This window comes from Pseudophryne corroboree, chromosome 3, assembly GCF_028390025.1.
Source record: "Pseudophryne corroboree isolate aPseCor3 chromosome 3, aPseCor3.hap2, whole genome shotgun sequence".
Classification (NCBI taxonomy): domain Eukaryota; kingdom Metazoa; phylum Chordata; class Amphibia; order Anura; family Myobatrachidae; genus Pseudophryne; species Pseudophryne corroboree.
The window spans coordinates 800,971,941-800,997,064 of record NC_086446.1 but is presented as its reverse complement, the minus strand read 5'-3'; the positions used below and the strand labels follow the sequence as shown (position 1 = coordinate 800,997,064).

The 25,124-nt window shown below is 50.2% G+C and overlaps 1 protein-coding gene across 1 annotated transcript in view; it reads right to left on the bottom strand.

The window, feature by feature from the left end:
* Window positions 1–25,124, bottom strand: part of ATRNL1 (attractin like 1) — a 1,127,078-nt gene that overhangs the window by 848,822 nt on the left and 253,132 nt on the right. The window contains exon 8 of the mRNA XM_063963337.1: window positions 9,887–10,142. Coding sequence (XP_063819407.1) covers window positions 9,887–10,142 — 256 coding nt within the window. The remainder of the gene's footprint in view (window positions 1–9,886; window positions 10,143–25,124) is intronic.

Below are 25,124 nucleotides of genomic sequence, written 5' to 3'. Positions count from 1 at the left end.
AGTTACCGTGACATCGCACCGCAGTAACTATGGCAGCAAACAGCGTCTTACAGTTACCGTAACATCGCACCGCAGTAACTATGACAGCAAACAGCGTCTTACAGTTACCGTGACATCGCACCGCAGTAACTATGGCAGCAAACAGCGTCTTACAGTTACCGTTACATCACACCGCAGTAACTACGGCAGCAAACAGCGTCTCGCAGTTACCGTTACATCACACCGCAGTAACTATGGCAGCAAACAGCGTCTTACAGTTACCGTGACATCGCACCGCAGTAACTATGGCAGCAAACAGCATCTTACAGTTACCGTAACATCGCACCGCAGTAACTATGGCAGCAAACAGCGTCTTACAGTTACCGTAACATCGCACCGCAGTAACTATGACAGCAAACAGCGTCTTACAGTTACCGTAACATCGCACCGCAGTAACTATGGCAGCAAACAGCGTCTTACAGTTACCATAACATCACACCGCAGTAACTATGGCAGCAAACAGCGTCTTACAGTTACCGTAACATCGCACCGCAGTAACTATGACAGCAAACAGCGTCTTACAGTTACCATGACATCGCACCGCAGTAACTATGGCAGCAAACAGCGTCTTACAGTTACCGTGACATCGCACCGCAGTAACTATGACAGCAAACAGCGTCTTACAGTTACCGTGACATCGCACCGCAGTAACTATGGCAGCAAACAGCGTCTTACAGTTACCGTAACATCGCACCGCAGTAACTACGGCAGCAAACAGCGTCTTGCAGTTATCGTGACATCACACCGCAGTAACTATGACAGCAGACATCGCCTTGCAGCTATCGTGACATCACACCGCAGTAACTATGGCAGCAAACAGCGTCTTACAGTTACCGTGACATCGCACCGCAGTAACTATGACAGCAAACAGCGTCTTACAGTTACCGTGACATCGCACCGCAGTAACTATGACAGCAAACAGCGTCTTACAGTTACCGTGACATCGCACCGCAGTAACTATGGCAGCAAACAGCGTCTTACAGTTACCGTGACATCGCACCGCAGTAACTATGGCAGCAAACAGCGTCTTACAGTTACCGTAACATCGCACCGCAGTAACTATGGCAGCAAACAGCGTCTTACAGTTACCGTAACATCGCACCGCAGTAACTACGGCAGCAAACAGCGTCTTGCAGTTATCGTGACATCACACCGCAGTAACTATGACAGCAGACATCGCCTTGCAGCTATCGTGACATCACACCGCAGTAACTATGGCAGCAAACAGCGTCTTACAGTTACCGTGACATCGCACCGCAGTAACTATGACAGCAAACAGCGTCTTACAGTTACCGTGACATCGCACCGCAGTAACTATGGCAGCAAACAGCGTCTTACAGTTACCGTAACATCGCACCGCAGTAACTACGGCAGCAAACAGCGTCTTGCAGTTATCGTGACATCACACCGCAGTAACTATGACAGCAGACATCGCCTTGCAGCTATCGTGACATCACACCGCAGTAACTATGGCAGCAAACAGCGTCTTCCAGTTACCGTAACATCGCACCGCAGTAACTATGGCAGCAAACAGCGTCTTACAGTTACCGTAACATCGCACCGCAGCAACTATGACAGCAAACAGCGTCTTCCAGTTACCGTGACATCGCACCGCAGTAACTATGACAGCAAACAGCGTCTTACAGTTACCGTGACATCGCACCGCAGTAACTATGGCAGCAAACAGCGTCTTACAGTTACCGTAACATCGCACCGCAGTAACTACGGCAGCAAACAGCGTCTTGCAGTTATCGTGACATCACACCGCAGTAACTATGACAGCAGACATCGCCTTGCAGCTATCGTGACATCACACCGCAGTAACTATGGCAGCAAACAGCGTCTTCCAGTTACCGTAACATCGCACCGCAGTAACTATGGCAGCAAACAGCGTCTAGCAGTTACCGTAACATCGCACCGCAGTAACTATGACAGCAAACAGCGTCTTACAGTTACCGTAACATCACACCGCAGTAACTATGGCAGCAAACAGCGTCTTGCAGATACCGTTACATCGCACCGCAGCAACTATGGCAGCAAACAGCGTCTTGCAGTTACCGTAACATCGCACCGCAGTAACTATGGCAGCAAACAGCGTCTTACAGTTACCGTAACATCGCACCGCAGTAACTATGGCAGCAAACAGCGTCTTACAGTTACCGTAACATCGCACCGCAGTAACTATGGCAGCAAACAGCGTCTTCCAGTTACCGTAACATCGCACCGCAGCAACTATGGCAGCAAACAGCGTCTTCCAGTTACCGTAACATCGCACCGCAGCAACTATGGCAGCAAACAGCGTCTTGCAGATACCGTTACATCGCACCGCAGCAACTATGGCAGCAAACAGCGTCTTGCAGTTACCGTAACATCGCACCGCAGTAACTATGGCAGCAAACAGCGTCTTACAGTTACCGTAACATCGCACCGCAGTAACTATGGCAGCAAACAGCGTCTTACAGTTACCGTAACATCGCACCGCAGTAACTATGGCAGCAAACAGCGTCTTACAGTTACCATGACATCGCACCGCAGTAACTATGGCAGCAAACATCGTCTTACAGTTACCGTAACATCGCACCGCAGTAACTATGGCAGCAAACATCGTCTTACAGTTACCGTAACATCGCACCGCAGTAACTACGGCAGCAAACAGCGTCTTCCAGTTACCGTAACATCGCACCGCAGTAACTATGGCAGCAAACATCGTCTTACAGTTACCGTAACATCGCACCGCAGTAACTATGGCAGCAAATAGCGTCTTGCAGTTACCGTAACATCGCACCGCAGTAACTATGACAGCAAACAGCGTCTTGCAGTTACCGTAACATCGCACCGCAGCAACTATGGCAGCAAACAGCGTCTTCCAGTTACCGTAACATCGCACCGCAGCAACTATGGCAGCAAACAGCGTCTTACAGTTACCGTAACATCGCACCACAGTAACTATGGCAGCAAACAGCGTCTTACAGTTACCGTAACATCGTACCGCAGCAACTATGGCAGCAAACCGCGTCTTGCAGTTACCGTAACATCGCACCGCAGCAACTATGGCAGCAAACAGCGTCTTCCAGTTACCGTAACATCGCACCGCAGCAACTATGGCAGCAAACAGCGTCTTGCAGATACCGTTACATCGCACCGCAGCAACTATGGCAGCAAACAGCGTCTTGCAGTTACCGTAACATCGCACCGCAGTAACTATGGCAGCAAACAGCGTCTTACAGTTACCGTAACATCGCACCGCAGTAACTATGGCAGCAAACAGCGTCTCGCAGTTACCGTTACATCGCACCGCAGTAACTATGGCAGCAAACAGCGTCTTACAGTTACCATGACATCGCACCGCAGTAACTATGGCAGCAAACATCGTCTTACAGTTACCGTAACATCGCACCGCAGTAACTATGGCAGCAAACATCGTCTTACAGTTACCGTAACATCGCACCGCAGTAACTATGGCAGCAAACATCGTCTTACAGTTACCGTAACATCGCACCGCAGTAACTACGGCAGCAAACAGCGTCTTACAGTTACCGTAACATCGCACCGCAGCAACTATGGCAGCAAACAGCGTCTTGCAGTTACCGTAACATCACACCGCAGTAACTATGGCAGCAAACCGCGTCTTGCAGTTACCGTAACATCACACTGCAGCAACTATGGCAGCAAACAGCGTCTTCCAGTTACCGTAACATCGCACCGCAGTAACTATGGCAGCAAATAGCGTCTTGCAGTTACCGTAACATCGCACCGCAGTAACTATGACAGCAAACAGCGTCTTGCAGTTACCGTAACATCGCACCGCAGCAACTATGGCAGCAAACAGCGTCTTCCAGTTACCGTAACATCGCACCGCAGCAACTATGGCAGCAAACAGCGTCTTCCAGTTACCGTAACATCGCACCGCAGCAACTATGGCAGCAAACAGCGTCTTCCAGTTACCGTAACATCGCACCGCAGCAACTATGGCAGCAAACAGCGTCTTCCAGTTACCGTAACATCGCACCGCAGCAACTATGGCAGCAAACAGCGTCTTCCAGTTACCGTAACATCGCACCGCAGTAACTATGGCAGCAAACAGCGTCTTGCAGATACCGTAACATCGCACCGCAGTAACTATGGCAGCAAACAGCGTCTTGCAGTTACCGTAACATCGCACCGCAGTAACTATGGCAGCAAACAGCGTCTTACAGTTACCGTAACATCGCACCGCAGTAACTATGGCAGCAAACAGCGTCTAACAGTTACCGTAACATCGTACCGCAGTAACTATGGCAGCAAACAGCGTCTTACAGTTACCGTAACATCGCACCGCAGTAACTATGGCAGCAAACAGCGTCTTACAGTTACCGTAACATCGCACCGCAGTAACTATGGCACCAAACAGCGTCTTACAGTTACCGTAACATCGCACCGCAGTAACTATGGCAGCAAACAGCGTCTTACAGTTACCGTAACATCGCACCGCAGCAACTATGGCAGCAAACATCGTCTTACAGTTACCGTAACATCGCACCGCAGCAACTATGGCAGCAAACAGCGTCTTACAGTTACCGTAACATCGCACCGCAGTAACTATGGCAGCAAACAGCGTCTTACAGTTACCATGACATCACACCGCAGTAACTATGGCAGCAAACAGCGTCTTACAGTTACCGTAACATCACACCGCAGCAACTATGGCAGCAAACAGCGTCTTACAGTTACCGTGACATCGCACCGCAGCAACTATGGCAGCAAACAGCGTCTTGCAGTTATCGTAACATCGCACCGCAGTAACTATGGCAGCAAACAGCGTCTTGCAGTTACCGTAACATCGCACCGCAGCAACTATGGCAGCAAACAGCGTCTTACAGTTACCGTTACATCGCACCGCAGTAACTATGGCAGCAAACAGCGTCTTACAGTTACCGTTACATCACACCGCAGTAACTATGGCAGCAAACAGCGTCTTGCAGTTACCGTAACATCGCACCGCAGTAACTATGGCATCAAACAGCGTCTCGCAGTTACCGTTACATCGCACCGCAGAAACTATGGCAGCAGACCATGTTCTGCATTTAAATACATACATATTCTATTATGGCAAACAAAAATTTTAAAATAAACCCATTCGCTACTCGTGAAAAACTGCTTAGCCGTGTTTTGCATGTTGTGCCAAATTTACCAAAATAGCAAAGATGTAAGTGGACACATCTTGTATTAAGAATATTTGTTTCTCTGTAGTAGCATTTTCAGGAACACTGTGATCTCTCTGTTTAGTCATTGTTCCCTGCATAGTGCATTTAATGGATCTACAAACAGAACGTCCTATCTGCCCTGGTAAACAGAACGCTTATTTATACAGAGATATAATGATGTTCCTCTAAACCATGCATCAGACACTTGGGAAACGTGGGTCTCATCCTGAAGGAGAGATGTAACAAGGGTCATGAGGCCTAATTCAGACCTGATCGCTCCTCTGTGAATTTGAGAGGTTTGCGACTGGTTAATCGCCGCCCAGACAGAGTGAAAATCCGCCCCGTGCAAATCTGTGTACGCCGTGCAAAAAGCTTTGCAAACGCCGGTCAGCTGCAAATCCGTTCACAACTCACTCACCATGGGATGATTTTCCAGTCTGTGCGCAGCCCAGGACTGACTCCTACATTTCGATAGACACAGGCTGATCGGGGCCGGAGCTGACGTCACACACCCGCCCTGAAAACGCTTGGGAACGCCTGTGTTTTCCTGACACTCCCACAAAAACGGTCAGTTACCACCCACAAATGCCCGCTTCCTATCAATCAACCTGCATTCGCTTAGAGATCAAAAAAGACGCTGGATTCTTTTGCAGTTTGGCCTCGGGCCTGCGCACTACGATCCGTACGCACGCGCAGTCGCTCGATAATCATCCGCCTTGCGAATTTGCGCAACAGCGATCAGGACTGAATTACCCCCAGTGTACAGGCAAGCTGGAGCTGACCCACAAAGTGCTGTGACCCCACCTGGCAGAGCCAAGATGATTTCACCCTTCTAAATCAAAACTCGCTGAAACGTTCCGCTCCTGTCATTTATCAAACCCAGCCTGAAACATGACAGCTAGGAGCTGATTGGTTTGTACTTTATCCCCGTATCATTTATCACTCTCCAAGGCTTGATAAATCTGGGCCTTTCGGTGAAACCGAGCAGCGAGACCCCCTCTCTGTCCTGCGATGAAAGGTCAGGAAGTCGCTGGAGTTCATCCAAACTTATTTCCTAATTTGTGTTAAATCCGTGGAAAAAGAAAACTTTTACTGGAGACGAGAGCGGAGAATTCAGAGGAAATTCCCATCATCCTCTCTGAGAGCCCGCTTTCTATGCCTCATGTTCCTCTATAAAACAGGTCAGCTGCGCAGTGATAAAGAGAGACGGAAAGTAAGAGAGGATTACAGCGCCCGGCTCCGATTCGCCAGCACTTGAATAGTGCGATGATCACACGCTACGCTTTGGCTCTCTCTCTCTGCAGGGCTTTGTAACGGACCCCAGAGATTTATTCTCCTTCATATCTATTCTGATTCATCCGCAGAAAGCAGCCAAGTAGCCTGAGACACACAGGCCACAGACGCAGATTGCTGGAACCGGGCTCAGAAGCTTCCAATCTAATCGCACACCTCTGAAATCTGGCCTCTGGCACTGTGGTTGTGGGAGAGCAATAAAAAGATTATCACAATTATCCCATCCCAATCCCACAGACAAATCCCCCTGCATATTATGTATGGAATAATCCCCCCTTCAAAGTATATGATAAGGGATATTAGAAACGACAAATGGTTCTAGGCAGGTCATAGGATGTATAGGTGACATCTAGTATCCGAATAAATTTACAGAAGTGTATTATGTCCCGTGAGACAATAGTGTCGGGTGTATTTTTTGTCAGAAATGCATCTTAGCCGCAACGTAATGTGGCTAGGACGCGCCAGGAGACTGCGCTGAATAATTTGATATGCGACACTTCTATATCTATATGCGACTGAGTCTGTATATGAAGCATGACGGTACGTGACATGGAAAGAAGCCTCAGCCGCTGCATTGTAGCATTTCGTATACAGATTCAGAGACTCGGTCGCACACAGATATACAAGTGCCGCATATGAAATGACTCAGAACAGTCTCCTGGTGCGTCTTAGTCTAAGACAGATTTACAGTAAAAATTACGCCCGGTGCAAGCCGAGCCTCACGGGATCTGGCGCAGCTGATTGGCGCGACTTCAGCAACGATGCATGAGGACAGCCCCATATGAATACAATATAACGCAGATGAGATTGGTGTTATATAGAGGTGATCTCGCGTATTGTACGGATATTGGATAAAGTACCACCTGCGAGGCAGAGCTCTGTAAATACGGCATTATACGGCCATTATACCGATGCACAGATAACCGGAAGCCGAGCAATGTGACAATACCTGTGCTGTAATAGAGAGATCAGAGATGATTACAGTTAATGATATATACAGCCTACATACTGGCCCCTGCTCGCTCCGATGCTGGGACGCTATACAAATGGCCGCCTGTTTATAGGCCGGAAAGCGTTAATCAGACATTAGCGGTGGGAAGTCACCTTCAGCCTCTCATTGAAAACCTCAGACGTTTTATGAGGTATTACTAACTGAAACCAAAATAAATTTCCCTCTGGACTGGCCCGGGGAGAGGGAATAAGGCTTTATGATCCAAGTTAGTAAAACTCGCCATATAATTCCCCTCGGGAGATTTATGACGCTGCTGGCAGCCATTAGACCGAGCACAGCGAGAAAGGGCAGCGACAGCTTCACCGGTGTCTACAGCGAGGTGAGAGGAGCGCTCGCCCGTATATCACCCGCTGCGCAATTAACCTTCAGCACTAGACTGAATAAAAGATATAAATACATAAAATAAGAGATACTCAGATGTGAGGGAGCGTTTCCCTTCACAGGGCGCACGGATCACTTTCACGGTGACTGATTCCCGGCTGGGAACGCGGTAAGATCACGGGCGCTGGCGTGACGCAGAGGGATTATGGGTAAAAAGTAAAACAATGGCAGATGTTTTAACTTTGAACTCTGCAAGCTCACTCAATTAAAAGGTTGATATATAGTGGGCGCACCAGTGGGTGTGTACCGGCGATATATCTGTGAACGACGTCATCCACAGACATATCACAGCGGCTGTGCAGCACAGTGGACGGACGATACATCTTCAGATATATCGGCACATTGCGCTGTGTGTACGGGCGGCCAGAGGCCGAGGCCGCCGGTGGCTGACGATTGGTAAGTGTGTATGCCCTTACCGACTGTCAGATAGGTCGGCCGATCCGTCGTCCTAGTGTGTGCCCAGCACAGGAAGTAGGGAGCTGTGTATTACTGTACCTTGGCATTTATACGAGATAACTGAAAATAAAATCTTGAAGGGGTAACAGCCCGTTTATTAATGTACTTACTTTTAATTATGGAACTAATTACTGTATAACAAATGGGATTTGCACGATAATAATAATAAAAATGAAGACATTAGGAAACCTCCCAGGATGCAGCTTCCGCCAGTAATACTGATTAATAGTAACACGTAGCTGCATTATAATGTTATAGGAACATGTAACACGACCATCCTACCACCAGATAGGGGTACGGAGCAGGAGCTATACACGCAGCACTCACAGAGCAGCTCCCATTATCTCCCGCTCTCTAGGCTGCAGAACAGCGCCTGTGGGGTCACACTGCACAGCGAGCTCAGGGTAACAACGTGAGTCAGGTCTAGTTTCTGCTCATCTGAGATCAACAGCCGGTGACGCGATGGGCAAATATTTATTACGTCAGGCGTAGGTGACTTTCACCTGTTGTGGCACTAGCAGTCCCAGCATGACCGGGACACACCTGCAGTTGATTAAAAAGTATGAAGGTACATTAGATTATATACAATTCATCCCTGGGATTATTTAGGGCAGGCCTGGCCAACCCGTGGCTCTCCAGCTGTTGTGAAACTACACGTCCCAGCATGCACGGTCACAGTTTTAGCATTCCATAATAGCAAAACTGTGGCAGGGCATGCTGGGACATGTAGTTTCACAGAAGCTGGAGTTCCACAGGCATGATTTAGGGAATGGAGAAAGGTGGAGTAAACCCCCTGGAATCCTCACTTGGCCTGTCTGTGCGAGTGTTATCCCAGCGGACACAGCTCCTCAGCTATCGCTACCGTGATCTTATCACAGATAATGTGGGGTGACAAGCTGCAGGAGGCCGGGAGGACGGGGCACAGGCCCCAGCCCTTCTCCATCAGAGCAAGGAGTACCCCAAATCAGCTGCTGTGCGCCGCAGCACACATGGGACCGCAGCCCGCGCAGGGGGTCGCTGGGGTCAGTTGTTTAACCCTTTCACTGCCACCATCAATAGGACCCTTCGAAGCCCTCTAGATGTCGCTGTTTCAACTAAGGGGAACAAAGTAGGGTGATGAATACTTCTTGTTGCAGAAGTCCATGTAGCAGCCTCTAGCTGTGTCAGTGATAGACGAGGGATGTATACTGGCAGAAATATGGCATGATGCAGTGAGCACAACTTTCTCCAGGTACTTGCGCTCCTCACACAACTGCAGTAGGAATAACAAACTGCCAGCATCTGGATCATACACACACAATAGAAAGCTGCAAGCAGTGATAAAGGTGGCACGCCCCATTCACACCCCTGAGCGACATTTACTATCATGATCTGGTGTTAGAAGAGACAGCTCTATACCCTACACAAGGGCGACACCACGTTCAGCCACCATGACTTATATACCCTCTGTCAGCTGATAAACCCTGTATACACAGTGCCCTCTCCCCATATATACACCCCAGCCAGGCAGCACAGCACTCACTTATATAGTATTCCTGGACGTTGCTGATGTAGCCGTAGACTGAAGAATAGCCAAAGATAATGACCATGACCACATCGCGGCTGTCCATCTCCACGATGTGTGCCGAGTGCCCCTCCACCGCATACAGCTGACCATGGTTCAGAACAGAGGGCGTCCGGGACGTCCAAGACTGGCTGCTGATGTTGAAGATCCAGAGCTCATTGGTAACGTTTCCTGCGCTGGCCTCAATCTTCCCTCCGTACATGTAGATCTCATCCTGGGAGAGAGGAGAGAGGACGTTACAGCTTTACGTGTCTCTATGGGGAGACAGAACACACATACAGAGAGGAGACAGTAATCCGGCTTCTGATGGCAACGTGTCCTGCAAGTGCTGCACCCGCAGCTGCAGACACCTAGGAGTGCTTACCGAGGACATGGAGATTCGGGGCCATTGTGAAGGGCTGTGGGCCGCACTCAGCAAGCAACTGTAATGGCTAGACGCGTCTGGTAAAAACGCACACTTCTGTCACCTGTTCAGAGTTGGGCGCGTGCGCAAAATTGCAACTGCAGCTCCATCACCTTCCCTAACCTGAGTCAGGTGCGGCTGGAGAAAGGCTCCAGGATGTGACTACACTGCTAAAATACAGCTGTGTAGTAGACACTTTGGCCCTCATTCCGAGTTGATCGCTCGCTAGCTATTTTTTGCAGCGCAGCGATCAGATAGTCGCCGCCCACGGGGGAGTGTATTTTCGCTTTGCAAGTGTGCGAGAGCTTGTGCAGCCGAGCGGTACAAAAATGTTTTGTGCAGTTTCTGAGCAGCTCTGGACTTACTCAGCCGCTGCGATTACTTCAGCCTGTCCGGTCCCGGAATTGACGTCAGACACCCGCCCTGCAAACGCCTGGACACGCCTGCGTTTTTCTAACCACTCCCAGAAAACGGTCAGTTGCCACCCACAAACGCCCTCTTCCTGTCAATCTCCTTGCGATCGGCTGTGCGAATGGATTCTTCGTTAAATCCATCGCCCAGCAACGATCCGTTTTGTACCAGTACGACGCGCCTGCGCATTGCGCTGCATACGCATGCGCAGTAGTGACCTGACCGCTGCTTGGCGAAAAACGGCAGCGAGCGATCAACTCGAAATGACCCCCTTTACTCACAATTCACAACTATACAACATGCCATTATTTTACTTTGGCCGTTCCTGCATCCCCCCTGCCCACATACATTGCAGCCTCCCAGCCCCCTACACAAAGGAAGTTGCAACTCACGCTTACGGCTGAAAAAAGTAAAAAAAAGGTGCACGCCCATGAAGAACAGGTATTGGCCAAATAAGCCAGAGCTGACTTTATGTCCTACTCTGCAAGATATAACCCTGTATGGTTCTCTCCCGGTTATCATGCATCCCGCAGAGCTTCACATGTTTCACATACCGGACCTACTGTAGGTTTGCCTCATATGGCAGAAAGTTACGGCTACAATACCTGCAACTAAACAGCCATTGTAGTACTACAAGTATCAGCATGTCCTGCGGACTGGAGAGCCACAGTTTGCCTTAACCTGGTCTATACGATGTGATCACGCTGGTGCTCTGATCCGAATGCTTATTTGCCTCTGAATATTAGGATGTAAGCTCTTGGGACAAGGAACAAATATCTGACACGATGATCACAGTGAAGTAAAATTCATACTCTATGATGTTATTATCACTGACAAAGAGGAACAGAGACTAGCGATGAGCCCGGGTAACCACAGATAACTATATTTCTCCGTATACCAGAAAATAATTGTAACATCTACTTTAATGTGATTTATAGGACGCGGCAAACACTCCTTAGTTTGTTTCTCACTCCTTATCCAGCTCTGAGCAGTTTATTTATTGTAACAATGTGTCACCAATGACAGGCCGCTCCCAGAGTGATCTTACCGAAATCTGAAAAACATTAAAAACTGTAATAACAGAAGATAGAACTCCCCCCTGTGGAGTGTAATTACAGACAGATGCTTTATACCAGATTATCAGATTTGTGTCCTCAATAATCCGATATAAAACATTATGTCTCAGCGAGAAGCAGTTCTATGTCAGAATGCTGATTTGCCTGAGCGGTAAGAGGAGGATGAAACGAGGACACGGAATGGCGGAGAGTGGTACCTATATACCATAGTGTGACTGTATATAGCAAGCCGCAGGACACCACCTATACGCCCAGCACACAGGCTGCCAGTGGGTGCTCCAGCTAACAGGAGACACGGCTGGTGATGGGGGCACAGAGGGAAACAGCCCAAATATCAGATCTTGTGAGACTACAAGTCTCAGGATGTCATCGGCCATACTTATACTACAGACAGTAGAGAGGCCATGTATCTCTGATGTGAGTGAGGGAGAGGGTACCAGAGGGAGGAACACAGGAGCAGGATGTGAGAGAGAGGACAGGAGAAGGTCAGCAGGCTGAGGTAGGGAGATGCACAGGCTCTGCTTTAGGAGGACAAGGTGGCAGGAGAGGAAGGAAACGGGCACCAAGTCATGGCTGAGTTGGCACCGGATCACAATAGAGGAAGGACGTGGGGGCAATTAAATTAGAGCAATGGAGATACAGCAGATGTAGGGACACGGATCTAGGTCTCAGCAGATGTAGGGACAGGTAAATAGGTCACAGCAGATGTGGGGACAGGTAGATAGGTCTCAGCAGATGTAGGGACAGGGAGCTAGGTCACAGCAGATGTATGGACAGGGAGCTAGGTCACAGCAGATGTATGGACAGGGAGCTAGGTCACAGCAGATGTAGGGACAGAGAGCTAGGTCTCAGCAGATGTAGGGAGAGGAGTGTAGGTCACAGCAGATGTAGGGAGAGGAGGCTAGGTCACAGTAGGTGTAGGGACAGGGAGCTAGGTCTCAGCAGATGGATGGAAAGAGAGCTAGGTCACAGCAGATGTAGGGACAGGGAGCTAGGTCACAGCAGATGTAGGGACAGGTAATTAGGTCACAGCAGATGTAGGGACAGGTAGATAGGTCACAGCAGATGTAGGGACAGGGAGCTAGGTCACAGCAGATGTAGGGACAGGGAGCTAGGTCACTGCAGATGTAGGGACAGGGAGCTAGGTCACAGCAGATGTAGGGACAGGGAGCTAGGTCACAGCAGATGTAGGGACAGGGAGCTAGGTCTCAGCAGATGTAGGGACAGGGAGCTAGGTCACAGCAGATGTAGGGACAGGGAGCAAGGTCTCAGCAGATGTAGGGACAGGGAGCTAGGTCTCAGCAGATGTATGGACAGGGAGCTAGGTCTCAGCAGATGTAGGGACAGGGAGCTAGGTCTCAGCAGATGTAGGGACAGGGAGCTAGGTCACAGCAGATGTAGGGACAGGGAGCTAGGTCACAGCAGATGTAGGGACACGGAGCTAGGTCTCAGCAGATGTAGGGTTAGGAAGCTAGGTCTCAGCAGATGTAGGGACAGGGAGCTAGGTCACAGCAGATGTAGGGACAGGTAGATAGGTCACAGCAGATGTATGGACAGAGAGCTAGGTCACAGCAGATGTATGGACAGGGAGCTAGGTCACAGCAGATGTATGGACAGGGAGCTAGGTCACAGCAGATGTATGGACAGGGAGCTAGGTCAGCAGATGTATGGACAGGGAGCTAGGTCACAGCAGATGTATGGACAGGGAGCTAGGTCTCAGCAGATGTGGGGACAGGTAGATAGGTCACAGCAGATGTAGGGAGAGGAGTGTAGGTCACAGCAGATGTATGGACAGGGAGCTAGGTCACAGCAGATGTATGGACAGAGAGCTAGGTCACAGCAGATGTGGGGACAGGGAGCTAGGTCACAGCAGATGTAGGGAGAGGAGTGTAGGTCACAGCAGATGTAGGGAGAGGAGGCTAGGTCACAGCAGGTGTAGGGACAGGGAGCTAGGTCTCAGCAGATGGATGGACAGAGAGCTAGGTCACAGCAGATGTAGGGACAGGGAGCTAGGTCACAGCAGATGTAGGGACAGGTAAATAGGTCACAGCAGATGTAGGGACAGGTAGATAGGTCACAGCAGATGTAGGGACAGGGAGCTAGGTCACAGCAGATGTAGGGACAGGGAGCTAGGTCACAGCAGATGTAGGGACAGGGAGCTAGGTCACTGCAGATGTAGGGACAGGGAGCTAGGTCACAGCAGATGTAGGGACAGGGAGCTAGGTCACAGCAGATGTAGGGACAGGGAGCTAGGTTTCAGCAGATGTAGGGACAGGGAGCTAGGTCACAGCAGATGTAGGGACAGGGAGCAAGGTCTTGTTAGGCGCCGGGGTCCGCTCGTCGGTGCGGCCCGGCGCCTAGCAACCAGGGACGCCGTGCGCGTACAGCCGCCGGCTCCCTGGCAACGCTAGACGCCGGGCGCACGGAGCCGCTCTGACCCTAGCAACGGGGACGCCACGTTCGGGCCGCGTTCCCCGTTGCTGGGTCTGTTCTAATTGTATCATGATGTGCTGATTGTATCATGGTGTGCTGGCCGTGCAGCATGCAAGCTGCACGGCATTAATTGTGATGACCCAGTCTGGCTCCTGATTGGGGAGCTCACACTTATAAGCACCCTTTGGACTTCTCACAGACGCCGGTGATAGCTTCCTGTTTGCCTTTGTCAGTTGCAGAGAGTTTCCAGTCCTGCTCTATCCGGTTGTTCCTGTCCTCAGTGGTCCTGTACTCGGATATTTGTCATCTATTCCTGGAGTCTGACCGAGCACCTTTAACATCCTGTGGTGTTCGTGAGTCGCGGCGCAGCCGTGTGTTGCGGCTTGTCCGCTTACTGTTTATTATTTAGTTTATTTGTGTTCTGGAGCTTTTGCGGAGGATTCCGCTCCCACAGATCCACTCTGGTATCCAGCGGTGCTGGATAGGAGTAACGGATCAGTGGATCTTTGGTTGTTCTTTTCCCTGGCGGCTAGTCCGCACATACCTTGGTTTAAGTTAGTTAGCTTGTAACCCCTGGCCTGGTTGCTTAGTCAGAGGGCCCCTTGTTATCACCCTGTCTCGGATTTCCCTTTGTCTCCCATTAAGACCTGAGGGGGCATCGGGGTTGGGCAGACATAATCCGCCCTTCGAACGCGGCTGCCATGGGCTCAAGCAACCATAGTCTCGCAGGGGATTTCTGATAACACGGGCGAGACAACGGAGTTAGGGCACCAGGGGTTACTAGGCTCTCCTGCTCCCACAACCAGCAAATCTTCCCAGTACTCAGACCTCTGCCATTAGATCTCCTCTGGTCTGGAGTACGGGAATCATAACATTATCACCGGCCAGACAAAAAAAAAAAAAAATTAAAATTAACAGGAGTTGATTTTTTTTTACTTATTCAGTTGGGAGATTTTTGTCGGCCTCATGAATCCCACCGGTGTTGGGCCAAATCCTGGCCAGCTTCTAGTTAGTCAGATTCAAGAACTTACTCAGATGGTTCAGGATCTGTCCCTCCGGGTGAGGTCACAGGAAGATCTGTTACGGACTTCCCCGAGGGTCATTCCTGAACCAAAGATGCATCTGCCTGACCGTTTTTCTGGGGATAGAAAACAGTTTTTTAATTTTAAAGAGTCTTGTAAACTTTATTTTTGTTTAAGACCAGTCTCCTCAGGTACGGAGGCTCAGCGGGTTGGAATTATTATTTCTCTGCTTCAGGGGGATCCTCAGACCTGGGCTTTTGGTTTAAAGACAGACGATCCAGCCTTATTGTCTGTAGACGCCTTTTTAAAATCGTTAGGGCTACTGTATGACGACCCTGATAGAGAGGCGTCCGCTGAGAGTCAGTTGCGTGCTCTCAGACAGGGTAGGAATCCCGCAGAGATTTATTGTACGGAGTTTCGCCGTTGGTCGAACGACTGTGGATGGAATGACCCAGCCCTGCGCAGTCAGTTTCGCCTCGGCTTATCTGAATCTATTAAAGACAGTCTCCTTCAGTATCCCGCTCCTGAGACTCTCGATAAACTCATGGAGCTCTCTATTAAGATAGATCGTCGGCTCAGAGAGCGGAGGGCTGAAAAAGGAGCGTCTGTCGGGTCTACTCCTTGTGTTTTTTCCATCCCTGTGGACATGGAGGAGCCTATGCAGATAGGTCTCTCCAAATTGTCTCCTGAAGAAAGAACCAGGAGGCAAAATTCTGGTCTTTGTTTTTACTGTGGAGGTAAGGGACATTTTGCCCGTAGTTGTCCGAACAAGTCGGGAAACTTCCCGACCAAGTGAGTTGTGAGGGGGTTCACTTTGGTCTGCAGCTTATCTCCTCAAATAATTCACTGTTAGTTCCTGCTAAAGTTTCCTTTGGCAGCCTCTGTTCCTCGGTCTCTGCTTTTGTGGACAGTGGAGCTGCAGGGAACTTTATGGATTTAACATGGGCCAAGGCCTTAGGTATTCCTCAGTTAACCTTGGGTAGGTGTGTCACCATGCATGGTTTAGATGGGAGTCCCTTGTCCAATGGGGTTATTTCTCTCTGTACACCTCCTGTTTTACTTTCGGTAGGAGCTCTACATTCTGAAAAGATTGAGTTTTTCCTTACCCATTGTCCAGCAGTTCCTGTGGTTCTGGGTCACCCTTGGCTGGCCTTTCATAATCCCATCATTGATTGGCAGTCGGGGGAGATCTTACAATGGGGTACCATCTGTAATAAAGAATGTATTACGCTTCCTATCCGAGTAGCTGCCGCCGTTCCCGCACCCATTCCTGTGGAATACCAGGATTTTGTTGATGTATTTTCCAAGGGCAATGCGGATATTCTGCCTCCCCATAGGCCTTATGATTGTGCCATTGAGCTAATTCCTGGTGCCACGTTGCCTAAAGGAAGGTTATATGCATTGTCTGGTCCTGAAACTGTGGCCATGAATGAGTATGTGAAAGAAAGCCTTGGGAAAGGATTTATCAGGCCATCCAAATCCCCTTTAAGTGCAGGTTTCTTCTTCGTAGAGAAGAAGGATGGTTCTCTCAGACCCTGCATTGATTTTAGAGCTTTGAATAAAATCTCAGTAAAGAATACTTACCCTCTGCCGCTGATCTCTGTCCTCTTTGATCAGCTACGTTCGGCTGTGATTTTTTCTAAGATTGACCTGAGAGGAGCATATAACCTCATCAGAATCAAGTCAGGGGATGAGTGGAAAACGGCATTCAGTACTCAGTCAGGCCACTATGAGTATCTGGTCATGCCATTTGGCCTGTCTAACGCTCCGGCAGTCTTCCAGGATCTCATTAACGATGTGCTCCGTGAATTTCTTGGAAGGTTCGTTGTAGTCTACTTAGACGATATTTTGATATATTCTGATTCTGTAGAACAACATGTTACCCAGGTGCGTCAAGTTCTAAAAAAATTACGTGAAAATCACCTGTATGCCAAGCTGGAGAAGTGTGAATTTCATGTTACGGAGGTATCCTTTTTAGGGTACATTATTTCCCCTCGGGGATTCTGTATGGAACCAAAGAAGCTCCAAGCCATCCTTAGTTGGGCGCAACCCACTAACTTAAAAGCAATTCAGCGCTTTTTAGGGTTTGCGAACTACTATAGAAGATTTATTCACTCTTTCTCTGACCTAGTTGCTCCCATTGTGGCACTAACTAAGAAGGGAGCAGATCCTACCAATTGGTCACGTGAAGCTGAGTTATCTTTTCAGGCCTTGAAACAAGCCTTTGTCTCAGCCCCTGTCCTCAGACATCCCAACCCAGAATTGCCTTTCATTGTTGAGGTTGATGCCTCGGAGGTTGGAGTGGGGTCTATCCTATCTCAGAAGGATCCGGATTCCCTTGAATTACATCCTTGTGCCTTTATGTCCAGGAAATTCTCATCTGCAGAATCCAACTACGATGTTGGTAACCGGGAATTGCTGGCTATTAAATGGGCTTTCGAGGAGTGGAGACATTGGCTTGAAGGAGCGACTCATACTATTTCAGTTTTGACTGATCACAAAAATCTTCAATACATTGAATCAGCTAAGCGACTGAATGCCCGGCAGGCTCGTTGGGCTTTATTTTTTACTCGTTTCAAATTCATTATCACCTTCAGGCCAGGTTCCAAGAATACTAAGGCAGATGCCCTGTCACGCAGTTTTCTTCCAGTTCAAGACAACAGTCCTGTTACTCCCATACTGCCGTCCTCAACCATTCGGGCAGGCCTCACACAGGATGTATTTACCCAGTTAAAGCTGCTTCAACATCAAGCTCCTGGAAATACTCCTGCTGGTCGTCTTTTTGTCCCTGAGTTTTTGAGAGCAACTGTTTTGACGGAGTTTCATGATAGCAAAGTTGCCGGGCATCCGGGAATCGCTAAGACTTTGGAATTAGTCTCCCGCTCAGTATGGTGGCCTGGTCTTTCCAAAGACATTAAAGAGTTTGTTTTTTCGTGTCAGGTCTGTGCACAGCATAAAGTTCCCCGTTCTTTACCCATCGGTCAACTTATGCCCTTGAATGTTCCTCTTAGGCCATGGTCGCATATCTCCATGGATTTTGTGGTGGACCTCCCTCTGTCAGCCGGATGCCGAGTCATATGGGTGGTAGTGGACCGTTTTAGCAAAATGGCCCATTTCATTGCTCTTCCCCGATTGCCATCTGCCCAGGGATTGGCAGTCTTGTTCCTCCGCCATGTTTTCAGACTCCATGGCTTACCCACTGATATTGTTTCTGATCGGGGTCCACAATTCATTGCACAATTTTGGAAGTCTTTTTGTGCTTCATTAAAGATGAAGTTATCTTTAACGTCCGGCTATCATCCCCAATCCAATGGGCAGACTGAGCGAGTTAATCAATCTCTAAAACAATATTTGCGTTTGTACTCGGCCAAACTCCAAAATGACTGGTCGGAGTTTCTTCCATTGGCGGAGTTTGCTTATAATAATGCCTGTCATTCTTCCACCAATGTGTCTCCATTTTTTGCAGTTTTTGGTTTTCACCCCAGAGCTAATTCATTTTTTCAACATTCCTCTGTCTCCTCACTGGCCCTGACCTCTCATCTTAAACTTATTTGGAGAAAAGTGCACCTGGCTCTCAGAAAAGCGGCATTCCGGGAAAAAAGATTTTCTGACAGGCTCCGGCGGCCGTGCACTTTTAAAGTAGGAGATAAGGTGTGGTTGTCGACTCGCAACATTAAACTTCGACAAACCTCAGCCAGATTGGGTCCTAAATTTATTGGACCATTTCACATTATCAAAAAAGTCAATCCAGTTGCTTTCCGGTTACGTTTACCAAAAACTTTACGGATCGGAAATACCTTCCATTGCTCATTGCTGAAACCATATGTTTCGTCCAGTAGATTTCCTCGTAAAATATCTCAGGGGAGATCACCTATAAATGTACAGGGTCAGCAGGAGTTCTTGGTGGAGAAGGTTCTCGATTCCAAGTTGTCCCGGGGTCGGCTTTATTTTTTGGTACATTGGAGAGGTTATGGGCCAGAGGAAAGGTCTTGGGTCCTGGATGAGGATCTTCATGCCCCGAGGCTCAAAAGGGCATTTTTTCGAGAATTTCCTCAGAAACCTGGCTTTAGGGGTTCCTTGACCCCTCCTCAAGGGGGGGGTACTGTTAGGCGCCGGGGTCCGCTCGTCGGTGCGGCCCGGCGCCTAGCAACCAGGGACGCCGTGCGCGTACAGCCGCCGGCTCCCTGGCAACGCTAGACGCCGGGCGCACGGAGCCGCTCTGACCCTAGCAACGGGGACGCCACGTTCGGGCCGCGTTCCCCGTTGCTGGGTCTGTTCTAATTGTATCATGATGTGCTGATTGTATCATGGTGTGCTGGCCGTGCAGCATGCAAGCTGCACGGCATTAATTGTGATGACCCAGTCTGGCTCCTGATTGGGGAGCTCACACTTATAAGCACCCTTTGGACTTCTCACAGACGCCGGTGATAGCTTCCTGTTTGCCTTTGTCAGTTGCAGAGAGTTTCCAGTCCTGCTCTATCCGGTTGTTCCTGTCCTCAGTGGTCCTGTACTCGGATATTTGTCATCTATTCCTGGAGTCTGACCGAGCACCTTTAACATCCTGTGGTGTTCGTGAGTCGCGGCGCAGCCGTGTGTTGCGGCTTGTCCGCTTACTGTTTATTATTTAGTTTATTTGTGTTCTGGAGCTTTTGCGGAGGATTCCGCTCCCACAGATCCACTCTGGTATCCAGCGGTGCTGGATAGGAGTAACGGATCAGTGGATCTTTGGTTGTCCTTTTCCCTGGCGGCTAGTCCGCACATACCTTGGTTTAAGTTAGTTAGCTTGTAACCCCTGGCCTGGTTGCTTAGTCAGAGGGCCCCTTGTTATCACCCTGTCTCGGATTTCCCTTTGTCTCCCATTAAGACCTGAGGGGGCATCGGGGTTGGGCAGACATAATCCGCCCTTCGAACGCGGCTGCCATGGGCTCAAGCAACCATAGTCTCGCAGGGGATTTCTGATAACACGGGCGAGACAACGGAGTTAGGGCGCCAGGGGTTACTAGGCTCTCCTGCTCCCACAACCAGCAAATCTTCCCAGTACTCAGACCTCTGCCATTAGATCTCCTCTGGTCTGGAGTACGGGAATCATAACAGGTCTCAGCAGATGTAGGGACAGGGAGCTAGGTCTCAGCAGATGTATGGACAGGGAGCTAGGTCTCAGCAGATGTAGGGACAGGGAGCTAGGTCACAGCAGATGTAGGGACACGGAGCTAGGTCTCAGCAGATGTAGGGTTAGGAAGCTAGGTCTCAGCAGATGTAGGGACAGGGAGCTAGGTCACAGCAGATGTAGGGACAGAGAGCTAGGTCACAGCAGATGTATGGACAGAGAGCTAGGTCACAGCAGATGTAGGGACACGGAGCTAGGTCTCAGCAGATGTAGGGACAGGGAGCTAGGTCTCAGCAGATGTAGGGACAGGGAGCTAGGTCTCAGCAGATGTAGGGACAGGAAGCTAGGTCACAGCAGATGTGGGGACAGGTAGATAGGTCACAGCAGATGTAGGGAGAGGAGTGTAGGTCACAGCAGATGTAGGGACAGGGAGCAAGGTCTCAGCAGATGTAGGGACAGGGAGCTAGGTCTCAGCAGATGTAGGGACAGGGAGCTAGGTCACAGCAGATGTAGGGACACAGAGCTAGGTCTCAGCAGATGTAGGGTTAGGAAGCTAGGTCTCAGCAGATGTAGGGACAGGGAGCTAGGTCACAGCAGATGTAGGGACAGGTAGATAGGTCACAGCAGATGTATGGACAGAGAGCTAGGTCACAGCAGATGTATGGACAGGGAGCTAGGTCACAGCAGATGTATGGACAGGGAGCTAGGTCAGCAGATGTATGGACAGGGAGCTAGGTCACAGCAGATGTATGGACAGGGAGCTAGGTCTCAGCAGATGTGGGGACAGGTAGATAGGTCACAGCAGATGTAGGGAGAGGAGTGTAGGTCACAGCAGATGTATGGACAGGGAGCTAGGTCACAGCAGATGTATGGACAGAGAGCTAGGTCACAGCAGATGTGGGGACAGGGAGCTAGGTCACAGCAGATGTAGGGAGAGGAGTGTAGGTCACAGCAGATGTAGGGAGAGGAGGCTAGGTCACAGCAGGTGTAGGGACAGGGAGCTAGGTCTCAGCAGATGGATGGACAGAGAGCTAGGTCACAGCAGATGTAGGGACAGGGAGCTAGGTCACAGCAGATGTAGGGACAGGTAAATAGGTCACAGCAGATGTAGGGACAGGTAGATAGGTCACAGCAGATGTAGGGACAGGTAGATAGGTCACAGCAGATGTAGGGACAGGGAGCTAGGTCACAGCAGATGTAGGGACAGGGAGCTAGGTCACAGCAGATGTAGGGACAGGGAGCTAGGTCACTGCAGATGTAGGGACAGGGAGCTAGGTCACAGCAGATGTAGGGACAGGGAGCTAGGTCACAGCAGATGTAGGGACAGGGAGCTAGGTTTCAGCAGATGTAGGGACAGGGAGCTAGGTCACAGCAGATGTAGGGACAGGGAGCAAGGTCTCAGCAGATGTAGGGACAGGTAGCTAGGTCTCAGCAGATGTATGGACAGGGAGCTAGGTCTCAGCAGATGTAGGGACAGGGAGCTAGGTCACAGCAGATGTAGGGACACGGAGCTAGGTCTCAGCAGATGTAGGGTTAGGAAGCTAGGTCTCAGCAGATGTAGGGACAGGGAGCTAGGTCACAGCAGATGTGGGGACAGATAGATAGGTCACAGCAGATGTAGGGACAGAGAGCTAGGTCACAGCAGATGTATGGACAGAGAGCTAGGTCACAGCAGATGTAGGGACACGGAGCTAGGTCTCAGCAGATGTAGGGACAGGGAGCTAGGTCTCAGCAGATGTAGGGACAGGGAGCTAGGTCTCAGCAGATGTTGGGACAGGAAGCTAGGTCACAGCAGATGTGGGGACAGGTAGATAGGTCACAGCAGATGTAGGGAGAGGAGTGTAGGTCACAGCAGATGTATGAACAGAGAGCTAGGTCACAGCAGATGTATGGACAGGGAGCTAGGTCACAGCAGATGTATGGACAGGGAGCTAGGTCACAGCAGATGTATGGACAGGGAGCTAGGTCTCAGCAGATGTAGGGACAGGAAGCTAGGTCTCAGCAGATGTGGGGACAGGTAGATAGGTCACAGCAGATGTAGGGAGAGGAGCTAGGTCACAGCAGATGTATGGACAGAGAGCTAGGTCACAGCAGATGTATGGACAGGGAGCTAGGTCACAGCAGATGTATGGACAGGGAGCTAGGTCAGCAGATGTATGGACAGGGAGCTAGGTCACAGCAGATGTATGGACAGGGAGCTAGGTCTCAGCAGATGTGGGGACAGGTAGATAGGTCACAGCAGATGTAGGGAGAGGAGTGTAGGTCACAGCAGATGTATGGACAGGGAGCTAGGTCACAGCAGATGTATGGACAGAGAGCTAGGCCACAGCAGATGTGGGGACAGGGAGCTAGGTCACAGCAGATGTAGGGAGAGGAGTGTAGGTCACAGCAGATGTAGGGAGAGGAGGCTAGGTCACAGCAGGTGTAGGGACAGGGAGCTAGGTCTCAGCAGATGGATGGACAGAGAGCTAGGTCACAGCAGATGTAGGGACAGGGAGCTAGGTCACAGCAGATGTAGGGACAGGGAGCTAGGTCACAGCAGATGTAGGGACAGGTAAATAGGTCACAGCAGATGTAGGGACAGGTAGATAGGTCACAGCAGATGTAGGGACAGGGACAGGGAGCTAGGTCACAGCAGATGTAGGGACAGGGAGCTAGGTCACAGCAGATGTAGGGACAGGGAGCTAGGTCACTGCAGATGTAGGGACAGGGAGCTAGGTCACAGCAGATGTAGGGACAGGGAGCTAGGTCACAGCAGATGTAGGGACAGGGAGCTAGGTTTCAGCAGATGTAGGGACAGGGAGCTAGGTCACAGCAGATGTAGGGACAGGGAGCAAGGTCTCAGCAGATGTAGGGACAGGGAGCTAGGTCTCAGCAGATGTATGGACAGGGAGCTAGGTCTCAGCAGATGTAGGGACAGGGAGCTAGGTCTCAGCAGATGTAGGGACACGGAGCTAGGTCTCAGCAGATGTAGGGTTAGGAAGCTAGGTCTCAGCAGATGTAGGGACAGGGAGCTAGGTCACAGCAGATGTGGGGACAGATAGATAGGTCACAGCAGATGTAGGGACAGAGAGCTAGGTCACAGCAGATGTATGGACAGAGAGCTAGGTCACAGCAGATGTAGGGACATGGAGCTAGGTCTCAGCAGATGTAGGGACAGGGAGCTAGGTCTCAGCAGATGTAGGGACAGGGAGCTAGGTCTCAGCAGATGTAGGGACAGGGAGCTAGGTCTCAGCAGATGTAGGGACAGGAAGCTAGGTCACAGCAGATGTGGAAACAGGTAGATAGGTCACAGCAGATGTAGGGAGAGGAGTGTAGGTCACAGCAGATGTATGAACAGAGAGCTAGGTCACAGCAGATGTATGGACAGGGAGCTAGGTCACAGCAGATGTATGGACAGGGAGCTAGGTCACAGCAGATGTATGGACAGGGAGCTAGGTCACAGCAGATGTATGGACAGGGAGCTAGGTCTCAGCAGATGTGGGGACAGGTAGATAGGTCACAGCAGATGTAGGGAGAGGAGTGTAGGTCACAGCAGATGTATGGACAGAGAGCTAGGTCACAGCAGATGTATGGACAGGGAGCTAGGTCACAGCAGATGTATGGACAGGGAGCTAGGTCACAGCAGATGTATGGACAGGGAGCTAGGTCACAGCAGATGTATGGACAGGGAGCTAGGTCTCAGCAGATGTGGGGACAGGTAGATAGGTCACAGCAGATGTAGGGAGAGGAGTGTAGGTCACAGCAGATGTATGGACAGGGAGCTAGGTCACAGCAGATGTATGGACAGAGAGCTAGGTCACAGCAGATGTGGGGACAGGGAGCTAGGTCACAGCAGATGTAGGGAGAGGAGTGTAGGTCACAGCAGATGTAGGGAGAGGAGGCTAGGTCACAGCAGATGTAGGGACAGGGAGCTAGGTCTCAGCAGATGGATGGACAGAGAGCTAGGTCACAGCAGATGTAGGGACAGGGAGCTAGGTCACAGCAGATGTAGGGACAGGTAAATAGGTCACAGCAGATGTAGGGACAGGTAGATAGGTCACAGCAGATGTAGGTACAGGGAGCTAGGTCACAGCAGATGTAGGGACAGGGAGCTAGGTCACAGCAGATGTAGGGACAGGGAGCTAGGTTTCAGCAGATGTAGGGACAGGGAGCTAGGTCACAGCAGATGTAGGGACAGGGAGCAAGGTCTCAGCAGATGTAGGGACAGGGAGCTAGGTCTCAGCAGATGTATGGATAGGGAGCTAGGTCTCAGCAGATGAAGGGACAGGGGGATGAAGTTATGTGACCGGCGTTTAGGAGACCGCCTGTCACAAGACTCTCCCCTACATCCCACCCACTGAAAATCCCGACAGTCAGCATGCTGACTAGCAGGGACTATTCCCACTCGTGGGTGTCCATGACACCCATAGAGTGGGAATAGTATCTGTCAAAAGGGGCTTGTTGCGCCCCTTCCCCCTGCGTGGACCCACTGAGTGAGAATAAGGGGAGGGTGTTGGAATTCCGGCTGGCGGTAAAACATACGTTATGGTAAGAACTTACCGTTGATAACTGTATTTCTCCTAAGTCCACAGGTTCCACAGGATAACAATGGGATATGATGGAGCGACAGCGGATTGGCACCAAACGATCAAAAGCTTTCAGGCCTCCCAGGATGCAACGGGCCCGTCCATATATCTCCGCCCACTGGCTCAGGCAAATCAGTTGTATTCCAAAGCACTTAGGCAGGAGCATCATGTAGAGC